Here is a 10,956-nt window from a genome sequence, read left to right as displayed (position 1 = left end):
TGAGAAGCAGCCTGTGTGGGGCTTCACAGCATGGGTGCTGGGACCCAACCCCACCCTATTACTGACCAGCTGGGTGGCTTTGGGCAAGTTACCAGACCTTCTGTGCTCAGTCTCCTCATCTGTAGGGGTGGCCCTGATAATGGCCAGGGCTGTTGCCAGGACAACTAGGAACAGCCAGGGAAATGGGCCCAGAAGCACCTCAGAACGCTTGGGGCAGCTGCCTCTTTGCCTGGAAGGCTCCCACTGGCCCTGCAGTGAGCCCCCTGTGCCAGCTGTGGGTGAGTGCCCGCTGGGGACACTGCACCTCCAAAGAGGAAGAGGAAGAAATTGTCCTCAGCCTCCAGGCCTGGCCAGGGGCTGAGAGCAAGCTCTGACCCACAGAGGGGTTAATCCATCTAAATTAATTAATTCGTCCAGGTTAGAGGTGAGAGGATGTTGTCCCTTTAGATGAGAGAGATGGCGTCTACTTTGTCATAGTCTCTGCCACTCCCTATTGCCCCTACCTGACAATCTCCCTCCTACACATCACCTGCCTGGCTCCTATAAGCATTTCAGTTCTGTAGGGTGTTGGCTTATAAGAGAAGTAAGAGAAGACGTTAACTACTTAAAAAATCTGAAGATTGACTAGGAGCTAGAAGTTATTTTTTGGTTAATGCAAGTTAAGATCACATCAGATAAAAGGCATCCTGGAAGTTACCTTAAAAGTCATGAAGAAACCAATTTTGGAATTTTACTAAGAGAGACTAAGAGGGAAGGGGGTGTTAGAGACACCTACTATGTGCCAATCTCTTCCCCAGCCCTTTTCTCACTAACTCATTGATCTTACGCAGAAGGTAAGATGTATCCCTATGTTACAGATGAGGAAACTGAGGCAAAAGAGGTGACATAAGCTCCCTGAGGTCACCCAGGAAATGAGCAGCAGAATTAGGCTCCAAACCTGATGATGCCTGGCTCTAAAACCATGCAAAACTCACCATAACCATTGTCCTTTCAAGTGGCCCGGGAAGGGCATTTGACAAAACGGGCTCTATGGGGCCGAGGAGGAGTGCAGACACTTCACTAGGGCCTCGGAGGTTGCCAGGGCCTGGGAGGGACTGGCAGCAGGAGCAGGAGAGGATACAGAGCATCCAGGTACTACCTGAGGTGGCTGGGAGGGCAAAGGTCATGGTCACACCGTTCTGTGGCGGGGTGGGCAGGAGGATGCCTTCTTCTTGGCCTTCTCAGGGAGCAGAAGGTTTATCCTTTAGAATAGGCTGCTGGCTCTTTGGTCCCTTGGGTTTCTGAGTTTTCAACCAGGGCCCTGGTCCTTTGCTAAGAGCCCCTCTCACTACCCTGGTTCCTTCCCCTCTTGGGGCCATGTACATGCTACTTCCTCCTCTTGAAAGCTGCTACTTCCCCTTAGGAGAGGCCAGCTCTGGGTTACATTGTCTCAGAGTCCAGCGGTCTCCTTATCAGTCTCAGAATGAACGTGTAACTCCGCGGATCCAAGTCGGATTCCTCACAGGTGGGAAGTTCCATAAGACTGAGACTCCATATGTCCAATTTATAGCTGAATCCGGCCCCTGACATGTTGCCCGACACACCAGGCCGGCCACTAGCAAGTGCCAGAGGGATTGGACAGAAGGAGCAGGACCCTAACTGACTTCCTTCTTCTCCCTGCAGGTCGTCCCCTTCTCTAGGCACACACAAGGGGGTGACCGGTACACCCTCAAGGATGGACATCAGGTCACTGTCAAAGGGATGTTTCTTCCGTCCTATGGAACCAGGTACCTGGAAGTGTTTCTCTCCAGCCTTGACCCTTAGCAAACCATGTCAACTGTCTGCTCAGGGTGGTTCACCTGACACTCTCCAAGCCGCCTGTGCCTGGCTCAGGGGATGCTGGATGTGTAGGGCCTGGCCCCTGCCAACACTGCATGGTACCCCTGCCCTCTGCCAGTAGAATGTGGACACCATGAACAGAGATTCCCCATAGACACAGGGAGCTCATAGTCTAAGGCCAGCCCTGGGACAGATCATGGGCGAGGATTGAATTTTACACAGGAAGACTCAGAGATGCAAAAATGATGCCTCCTTTATTTCCCATAACGGCCTTCATTCACGTTGAATCCCTCATTTGACTGATGTGGAAATCTTTTTTTATCTCTATATTTTTTTTAATTTAAAATCTTTATTGTTTACAGTATTACACATGTCTCCTTTTTCCCCCCTGACCTCTCCCTACCGCCCCCATCCCCCTGCCCATGCCCTCATCCCCCTACTGTCTGTGTCCATTGGTTATGCTTATCAGCGCACATACAAGTCCTTTGGTTGATCTCTTACGCCCCTCCCCCTTCCTCCCATGTGTTCCCTCTGAGGTTTGATGGTCTGTTTGATGCTTCTATGTCTCTGGATCTATTTTTGTTCATCAATTTATGTTGTTCCTTATATTCCACAAATGAGTGAGATCATGTGATATTTTTCTTTCTCTGATTGGCTTATTTTGCTTAGCTTAATGCTCTCCAGGTACATCCATGCTTTTGCAAATGGTAAGAGTTCTTTCTTTTTTACAGCAGCGTAGTATTCCATTGTGTAGATGTACACCGTTTTCTAATCCACTCATCTGCTGATGGGAACTTAGGCTGTTTCCAAATCTTAGCTATTGTAAATTATGCTGCTATGAACATAGGGGTGCATATATCCTTTCTGATTGGTGTTTCTAGTTTCTTGGGATATATTTCTAGAAGTGGGAGATTACTGGGTCAAATGGGAGTTCCATTTTTAATGTTTTGAGGAAAGTCTATACTGTTTTCCACAGTGGTTGCACCAGTTTGCATTTCCACCAGCAGGACACAAGGGTTCTTTTTCTCCACATCCTCACCAGCACTTGTTGTTTGTTGATTTGTTGATAGCCATTCTGACAGGTGTGAGTTGGTACCTCATTGTCATTTTGATTTGCATCTTCCTGATGATTAGTGACTTTGAGCATGTTTTCATATGTCTCTTGGCCTTCTGTACTAGTATGTCCACTTTCAAAAAGTGTCTATTTAGGTCCTTTGCCCATTTTTTGATTAGATTGCTTCTCTTCCTTTTGTTAAGTTGTATGAGTTCCCTATAAATTTTGGAGATTAAACCCTTATCGGATATAACATTGGCAAATATGTTCTCCCATGCAGTGGGCTGTCTTGTTGTTTGTTGATGATTTCTTTTGCTGTACAGAAGCTTTTTATTTTTATGTAGTCCCATTTGTGTATTAAAAAATCTTTATTGTGGAGAGTATTACAGATGTTCCTCTTTTCCCCCCTCTATTGCCACCCTCTACCCAGTTCCCACCCTGCCCCAAACCTTCACCACGCTATTGTTTGTGTCCATAGTTAATGCATATATGCATATAAGGTCTTTGGCTAATCTCTTCCTGATCCTTCTCTGAGATTCATCAGTTCATTTCATGTTTCCATGCCTCTGATTCTATTTTATTCATCAGTTTATTTTGTTCATTAGATTTTTTGTCATTTATTTTGATTTTTAGATTCAATTTTTTGGTGGATATGTATTTATTGCCATTTTATGGTTCACATTATTTTTTTTTTCTCTTCTTAAAGAATACCCTTCAACATTTCATGTAATACTGGTTTGTTGGTGATGAACTCCTTTAGCATTTTCTTATCTGTGAAGCTCTTATTCTGATCTTCAATTCTAAATGATAGCTTTGCTGCGTAAGGTAATCTTGGTTGTATTTAAAATGCTTAAATTTGCCATCAAATGTAATTTTTTTAAAATATATTTATTTGCATTGATTTCAGAGGGGGAAGGGAGAGAAGAGAGAGAGAGAGACAGAAACATCAATGATGAGAATCATTAATCTGCTGCCTCCTGCATGCCCCCTACCCAGGACTGAGCCCACAACCCAGGCATGTGTCCTTGACTCGAACCCAAACCAGGAGCCTTCAGTCTCTAGGCCAACACTTTATCCATTGAGCCAAACTGGCTAGGGCTCAAATGTAATTTGATCTCTTCCTGTTTCAAGTTCCTTCCTGGAAAATACTAAGTCATTTCAAAATACAAACATCTTCTCAGCACTGTTTCCCACCCAAGAGGGGACTGTAGGGGAAGAGATTGTACATCTCCCCAGATGTACAAGAGCCCTGTAATACTCCAGCAGCCCTGGCTGCCTTCTGCTGAGGCCCAGGTGGTGTGGAGGTGTAGGGCTCTTGCCTGATTTGGGTGGGGCTCTGCAGGAATTGAATAGAATGTCTATCTAGGGCCACCTCTGGGCTTGGTTCAGACCTTAGCCCTGTGGGGGGTGCAGAAGACACATAGGCGGGTTGGGGGGTTACCTGAGTGCTTTGCATTAGTTGGGGACACCAGAAGGACCCCAAGATGCAGGCTATGAACCATGCTCCTGCTGAGTTCAGGGAAGGATTGGAGTAGACAGTGACTCCTCAGATTGGACTCACCAGAATGACCCCAAGATGCAGGCTATGAACCATGCTCCTGCTGAGTTCAGGGAAGGATTGGAGAAGACAGTAACTGCTCAGATTGGACTGGTTTTAGGACATGTGCCTGGGAAAGGGCAGAACAAACATGTATTGTGCCCCTTTTGTGAGCCTGGCTCCTGGGAAGGTTCTTTTGTTCTAATTCCTCACCTTAGAGCCATAGCGATCCCCAAAGGAAGTTTTGAAGGCGAGGGCTTCCTTCTGAGGAAGGAATGAAAATTTACTTTTGTGGAGGTTTCCTGAACACCTCATTAATCATCCCCAATGGAAGGGAGTCAGCCCCGCCCTGGGTGCATTGACACCAGGTAGTGTGTTTCACGGTCACCCCAATAACTAACATATGAGCGGGGTTCAGGGTGGGACACACACCAACCTCCGATGAGGGACAGACACACATCCCGGAAGTTCTCCTGCCTGGGGAGCCACTATTCATTCCATGCCTCCCCTGCTAGACCCAGGCTTCCTGAGGCTCGAGTCCACATTGTTCTTTACCCAGTTCCTGCTTATTTCTGGAAAGTCACGCTGGAAAGGGAAAAATGCAGTAATTATACAAAACACACTAAGCACAAATTAGGTAAACACAAAGGAAGGCAGCACAGTGGGATGGGTGCCACCAGCCACACAGGTTGTATGCAAGTTCCCAGACACACATGGAAAGCAGAGGCCCCGGGCCCTCCTGCTCCTACCATTGGGAATAAACCAGAACGCTGTCTGATTTCCGTCCACCTAGGTTTGCTGTGAACTTTAAGACGGGCTCCAGTGACAATGACATTGCCTTCCACTTCAACCCTCGGTTTGAAGACGGTGGGTATGTGGTCTGTAACACCAGGCAGAAAGGACAGTGGGAGAAGGAGGATAGGATGATGACAAATCCCTTCCAGATGGGAATTCCTTTTGAGATCAGCTTCCTGGTGCAGAGCTCTGGATTCCAGGTGAGCAGGATTCTCCTCCCTCCCTCTTGCTGCCCATCCCCCTGCCCTATCGGGCCTGGAGAAACGCCTTTAATAATTACCCAGGCAATGCCATTATTTACAGAAAACAGGACCTTACACACCTTCACCTGTACCTATTATATCACCTGTTGCTTCTGTTACCAGGAAGTAAGAGCTAGGTAAGTCCCCACCTGCTCTTTGGCCTCGGGTTCCAGGTGACTTCCATCCTCTGCTGCAGCCTTGTCCGCTCCAGGTCCTTGACAGCATTTGTTTTCGGTGATGCTGTGGTCATCTCAATGCTGTGGTCATGTTCAATGCTGGAAATGACCAGTATTACATGTCCAATGCTCACTCCCTTCTGCAGGCCCAGGGGCGGCTCAGGGCTGCATGGTGTGGTCATTGCTCTTGCAGGCAGAGCAGGGCTGCTGGGCCCGGGGAGAGGGATGGCTGTGTCTGTTCTTCTGTGTGCGAACGGGATGCTCCCAGGCCCTCAGTGCACAACCTGAGGTCCACTCTCCTCTGCTCCCATGAGAACTTTAGGCATTTAAATGGGCATATTGAAATGGCATCCCAGGTGAGCTGAGAAAGACAAACCTAGAGAATAAACAAGCAAGAACTCAGAAGCCAAAACTAGCGCTAAGTGGTGACTGGGTTTGGCTGCACTTTGGATCACATGTGTGTTCCTGTACCTGGAGCAGCTCTGAAGGCTGGGCCCCACCTACAGGGGATGGAGGTGAAAACCAGACAGGCCTTAATTTCTAGAAGCCGGGGTCCTAGTGCTCAGGTGTGCTCCGCCCTGGTCTGGGACCCATCCCCTGAAATATGCACTCTTGTTGACAGGTGGTGGTGAATGGAAAGGACTTTACGAAGTACAAATTCCGCGTGCCCCTCCACCGCATCGACACCATCTCCTTCACCGGTGGTGTGGAGGTGAAACAGATCAGGATGGAGGTTAGATTGTCCATCTGGCACTTGTCCCACCGTCTGGGTGCACGGGCAACACTAGCTATGCCTAGGCCTGCTGGGTGGGTCCAAAAGTTCCAGCCAATCTCTCACTCGGGTGACTCTAGGGACACACCTTTGGCTCCCCCATCCCGCTCTTCCTGTGTCACTGTCTCTGTCCAGAGCACCTGCCTCAGCCTGACTCCCTCCCCTCTTATCTTTCACTCTGTACTCCCAGCCTTGTTAGGAGGCAATGTGGTCCCAGAAAGAACCCAGCCTGGGAATCACATTGACAGCATTTGTTTTCGGTGATGCTGTGGTCATCTCAATGCTGTGGTCATGTTCAATGCTGGAAATGACCAGTATTACATGTCCAATGCTCACTCCCTTCTGCAGGCCCAGGGGCGGCTCAGGGCTGCATGGTGTGGTCATTGCTCTTGCAGGCAGAGCAGGGCTGCTGGGCCCGGGGAGAGGGATGGCTGTGTCTGTTCTTCTGTGTGCGAACGGGATGCTCCCAGGCCCTCAGTGCACAACCTGAGGTCCACTCTCCTCTGCTCCCATGAGAACTTTAGGCATTTAAATGGGCATATTGAAATGGCATCCCAGGTGAGCTGAGAAAGACAAACCTAGAGAATAAACAAGCAAGAACTCAGAAGCCAAAACTAGCGCTAAGTGGTGACTGGGTTTGGCTGCACTTTGGATCACATGTGTGTTCCTGTCCCTGGAGCAGCTCTGAAGGCTGGGCCCCACCTACAGGGGATGGAGGTGAAAACCAGACAGGCCTTAATTTCTAGAAGCCGGGGTCCTAGTGCTCAGGTGTGCTCCGCCCTGGTCTGGGACCCATCCCCTGAAATATGCACTCTTGTTGACAGGTGGTGGTGAATGGAAAGGACTTTACGAAGTACAAATTCCGCGTGCCCCTCCACCGCATCGACACCATCTCCTTCACCGGTGGTGTGGAGGTGAAACAGATCAGGATGATTTGAGTGTGCTCCTGAGATGGGAAAGGCACACTGTAGGCGCACAGCAAATATGAGCTCCTCTCTCTTTGTTCCCATCTCTCATTCTCTCCGTCTCACCTACTCTGTCCATACCTGCCTGGCCCCTGCCTTTCTACTCTTCCTGGACTCATTAAAGCTTCTCTTCACTCCATGACGCCTTTTGTTTTAACAGGACACCCGAGTAGACTCTGACCAGAGGATGATCTCTGAGGTGCAATCCAACCCCAGTCCCTGTGGCTCACCTGATTCCAAAGAGCAGAAACCAAAAGTGAGTTGAACATGGACACCTGGGAGCTGAGCAGTCAGCAGGAAGGACAGGGGTCTGAGAGAGGCTACTTCCAGCCAGCAGGCAGCCAGGGTGTCTAAGCCCCATCATGCCCACCCACGGTTCCCTATCTCCATCCACCAGGCACCCAGGCCAGGGACCTGGGAGACATCCTTGGTCCTTCCCTCCCTTCCTTAATGTCCCTCCAGTGCACCAACGCCTCTCCTTCCTGAAGTCACTGCCTTGGTCCAGGCCACCCTCCCCTCCCCCCTCTCTCCCCTCACACCCACCTACTGCCACAGTGACCTTCCCATAAGCAAATCCTATCTCATTCTCTTCATGCTTAAATCTCTTAAAGGCCCCAGGCTCAAATAAAGCTCCAACTCCCCAGCTGGATGTGCAGAATCCTCCCCAGTCTTGCCCAGCCCACCTCCCGGCCTCCAACCTCACCCATGAAGACCCTCAGTCAGCCTCCACTGCTCACTGAAGGCTCCTTCTGGCCACCACGGTTTTGCATCTGCTGTCCTGGTGCCCAAAGTATCCTTTGCCACCTCACCCAGCCAGCCCCTAACTGCCCTTCAATGCCCTGCTTCAATGTGACTCCTCAGGGGCATCTTCCCTGCCTGGCAGGTTGCTGGATGCCCCACCCCCTCCCTGACCTGATGCACTTTTTACAGCTCTTTGCACGCCAGGCACCACGTCCAGTTGTAACTGTACTTACATGTCTGTCTCTGTCACTCCACCTCCTCTTTCCCCAAACCATAAGCTTGGAATACTGACTTGTCCCTTTCTGTATCCCCAGCACTTTGCAGGGAATAGAACAGAGGCCAAACCAAGCTGGGAACCAGATTTTGCCAAACACCACCGAGTCCCAGGCTGATGCCTTCCTGGTTCCCCCTGAGAGAAGGAAACATGGCTCACTCCCTTCAGCAGCCTTCCCCGGGGGACATGCGTGTCCTTCACTCACTGCCATGCCCTTGACCCTTAGCCCCACCTCATGGGCTTTGTCATCCAGGTGCCCAATCATTATTGCCCAAAATCTCATGAACATGAAGGCCCCAGAGCAAAATTCAGAGACTGTAAACAGGCTGTGCTCAGGCCTCCAGTAAAGAGCCGGCACTAAGATGAGAAACACACTCAGAGGCCCACAGCAAATATGAGCTCCTCTATCTTTGGACCTCATCTCTGATATTTTCTCCCTCTTGCCTACTCTGTCTGTCCCTGCCTGGCTGGCTTCCTCCCTCTTGTCCGGCCCCTGCCTTTCCGTTCTTCCTTGGCTCATTAAAGCTTCTCTTCACCCCATAGCACCTTTTGTTTTCACAGGACCCTGGTGATGTCCCTGTGGTGCAAAATGGTCAGACTACTTGTGACCTACTGGAGCCCAAGGAGCAGAAAGCAAAAATGAGTTAAACATGGAGAACCTGGGAGGCTGAGCAGTCAGCAGGAAGGACAGGGGTCTGAGAGAGAGGCTAGTTGCTGTGAGCAGGCAGTGACAACCTATAGGCCCCTGCATGCCCACCCAAGGTTCCCTATCTCCATCCACCAGGCACCCAGGTGCCACAACCTTTTGCAGTGAGGTTTCGGGATCTGGTGAAGGGGCTGCGCATAAATGGATAGACTAGACAAGAAATATAAATTTAGAATGCATGGGGGAATGAGGCGAAAACCTACTCTCTAGTGGAGTGGCTTCCTGAATCTCTGGACCCATAGATTTTACTTACTAGAATATACATTTTACCTTTAGCAAAGCAAAGAGACATCAATGGTAAGGTTTGTAAACAATAAAAGGATTATGTGCTTAGAGGATTGCCTTCAGCCATTCAGCCAGCAGCAGGTGATAATATGCTGATTCTCAGCCCTTGCTGAATATCAAAGTCCATCAGCCTTTTGAGGGACTTCCGGCATTTATATGTTAACTACTTTTTGCTCTTTGCCTCCAGCACCCAGGCCCCTGATCTAGGAGGCATCCTTCATTCTTCCCTCCCTTCCTTAATATCCCTCCAGGGCACCAAGGCCTCTCCTTCCTGAAGCCAGTGCCTTGGATTAGACCACCTGACTCTTCACTCCTCACCCCCTCACACTGCCACACTGCCACAGTGACCTTTCCAAAAGCAAATCTAGTGGCATCTACTCCCTCCTTAAAAACCCTAAAGGCCCCAGGCTCAATAGAGCTCCAGTCCCTCAGCTGGAGGAGCAGAATCCTCCCTAGTCTTGCCCAGCCCACCTGCCAGCCTCTCACCTCACCCACGAAGACCCTCCATCAGCCTCCACTGCTCACTCCAGGCTCCTTCCAGTCACCACGCTTTGGCATCTGCTGTCCTGGTGCCAAAAGGACCATTTGCCACCTCACTCCAGCCAGCCCCTAACTGCCCTTCAATGTTCTGCTGTAATATGGCTCCTCAGCGGCATCTTCCCTGCCTGGCAGGTAGCTGGATGCCCCACTGCCTCCCTGTCTCACTGGACATTTCACAACTCTATGCCCTCCAGCACCATGTCCTGTTGTAACTGTATTTACATGTCTGTCTCTGTCACTCCAACCATCCTTCCCTGAACCTGTGAGCTTGGAATTGTGACTTGTCTCTTTGTGTATCCCCAGCACTTTGTCCAGTGCCTGGAGTGCAGTAGGGACTGGGTCAATGAATGAGGGATGTAGTTTGCACAGTCGGTAGAAGGGGAAACCAGTCAGGGCAAGAAGAGCAGTCTGCTGGGTGGGGAGGGGCCTCGGGCAGGGAAAGGAGCAGGGCCTGGCCCTTCCTTGGCCACTTGAGCAGTGGGGGCAAGGGCAAGGGTGTCTCCCTACCCAGCTTCCTGTGGCCCATCACAGTGCATGGTGGGCCCCTGCCACCTGCCACACTGACTTTAGGAAGGAGGAGCTCCAGGGGGCCTTTGCATGGCAGCCCGACTTTGGCCCTGGCCTTGGGAGGACGGGGTATGCTGATACAATCAGACAGAACGGGGTACCATTTTGTATTTGATCGCTTGCTACCGGGACAGGCTTGGGCAAGGTGCTTAACCTCTCTGAGCCTGTTCTCTCACTTAGCAAAACTGAAGTTGACTTTGGTGCAGACACAGGCGAGATTCCCGCCCTGGGACCTCAGGCTGGAGCATGCTGATGTCTGCATCTGAACTTCACCTCCGCCTTCCCTGTCCCTGCCCCAGCCCCCGCCCTCCCAGCCCTTCCTTGATCTGGGGCTTTTCAAGAGAAACCAGGCCCTTGGCCCTGCTTCTGTCTGCAGCCATCCTGGAGTGGAGAAGGCCACTGGCTGGGCATAGCTTCCTCTGTCTGGGCAGCACCTGGGGCTTCAGCTGTCCAAATTCTAACATCTGAGGATGGAGGGGAGGCA

At 50.5% G+C, this 10,956-nt stretch overlaps 1 protein-coding gene across 2 annotated transcripts in view; it reads left to right on the top strand.

The window, feature by feature from the left end:
• LOC102247188 (galectin-9-like) overlaps positions 1-10,956 on the top strand; it is a 13,437-nt gene that overhangs the window by 1,933 nt on the left and 548 nt on the right. Inside the window, exons 2-6 of one of the 2 annotated variants that reach the window (XM_005876915.2) lie at positions 1,663-1,766; positions 5,203-5,404; positions 6,245-6,355; positions 7,520-7,615; positions 8,936-9,013. In XM_005876915.2, coding sequence (XP_005876977.2) covers positions 1,663-1,766; positions 5,203-5,404; positions 6,245-6,355; positions 7,520-7,615; positions 8,936-9,013 — 591 coding nt within the window. Of the gene's footprint in view, positions 1-1,662; positions 1,767-5,202; positions 5,405-6,244; positions 6,356-7,519; positions 7,616-7,970; positions 8,853-8,935; positions 9,014-10,956 lie in introns of those variants that run through there. The other variant, XM_005876914.2, reaches the window with a different exon arrangement.

Source organism: Myotis brandtii, unplaced genomic scaffold, assembly GCF_000412655.1.
Source record: "Myotis brandtii unplaced genomic scaffold, ASM41265v1 scaffold50, whole genome shotgun sequence".
NCBI lineage: Eukaryota > Metazoa > Chordata > Mammalia > Chiroptera > Vespertilionidae > Myotis > Myotis brandtii.
Note: the sequence above shows the minus strand (reverse complement) of the source record. Positions and strands in the feature narration are given on the sequence as shown.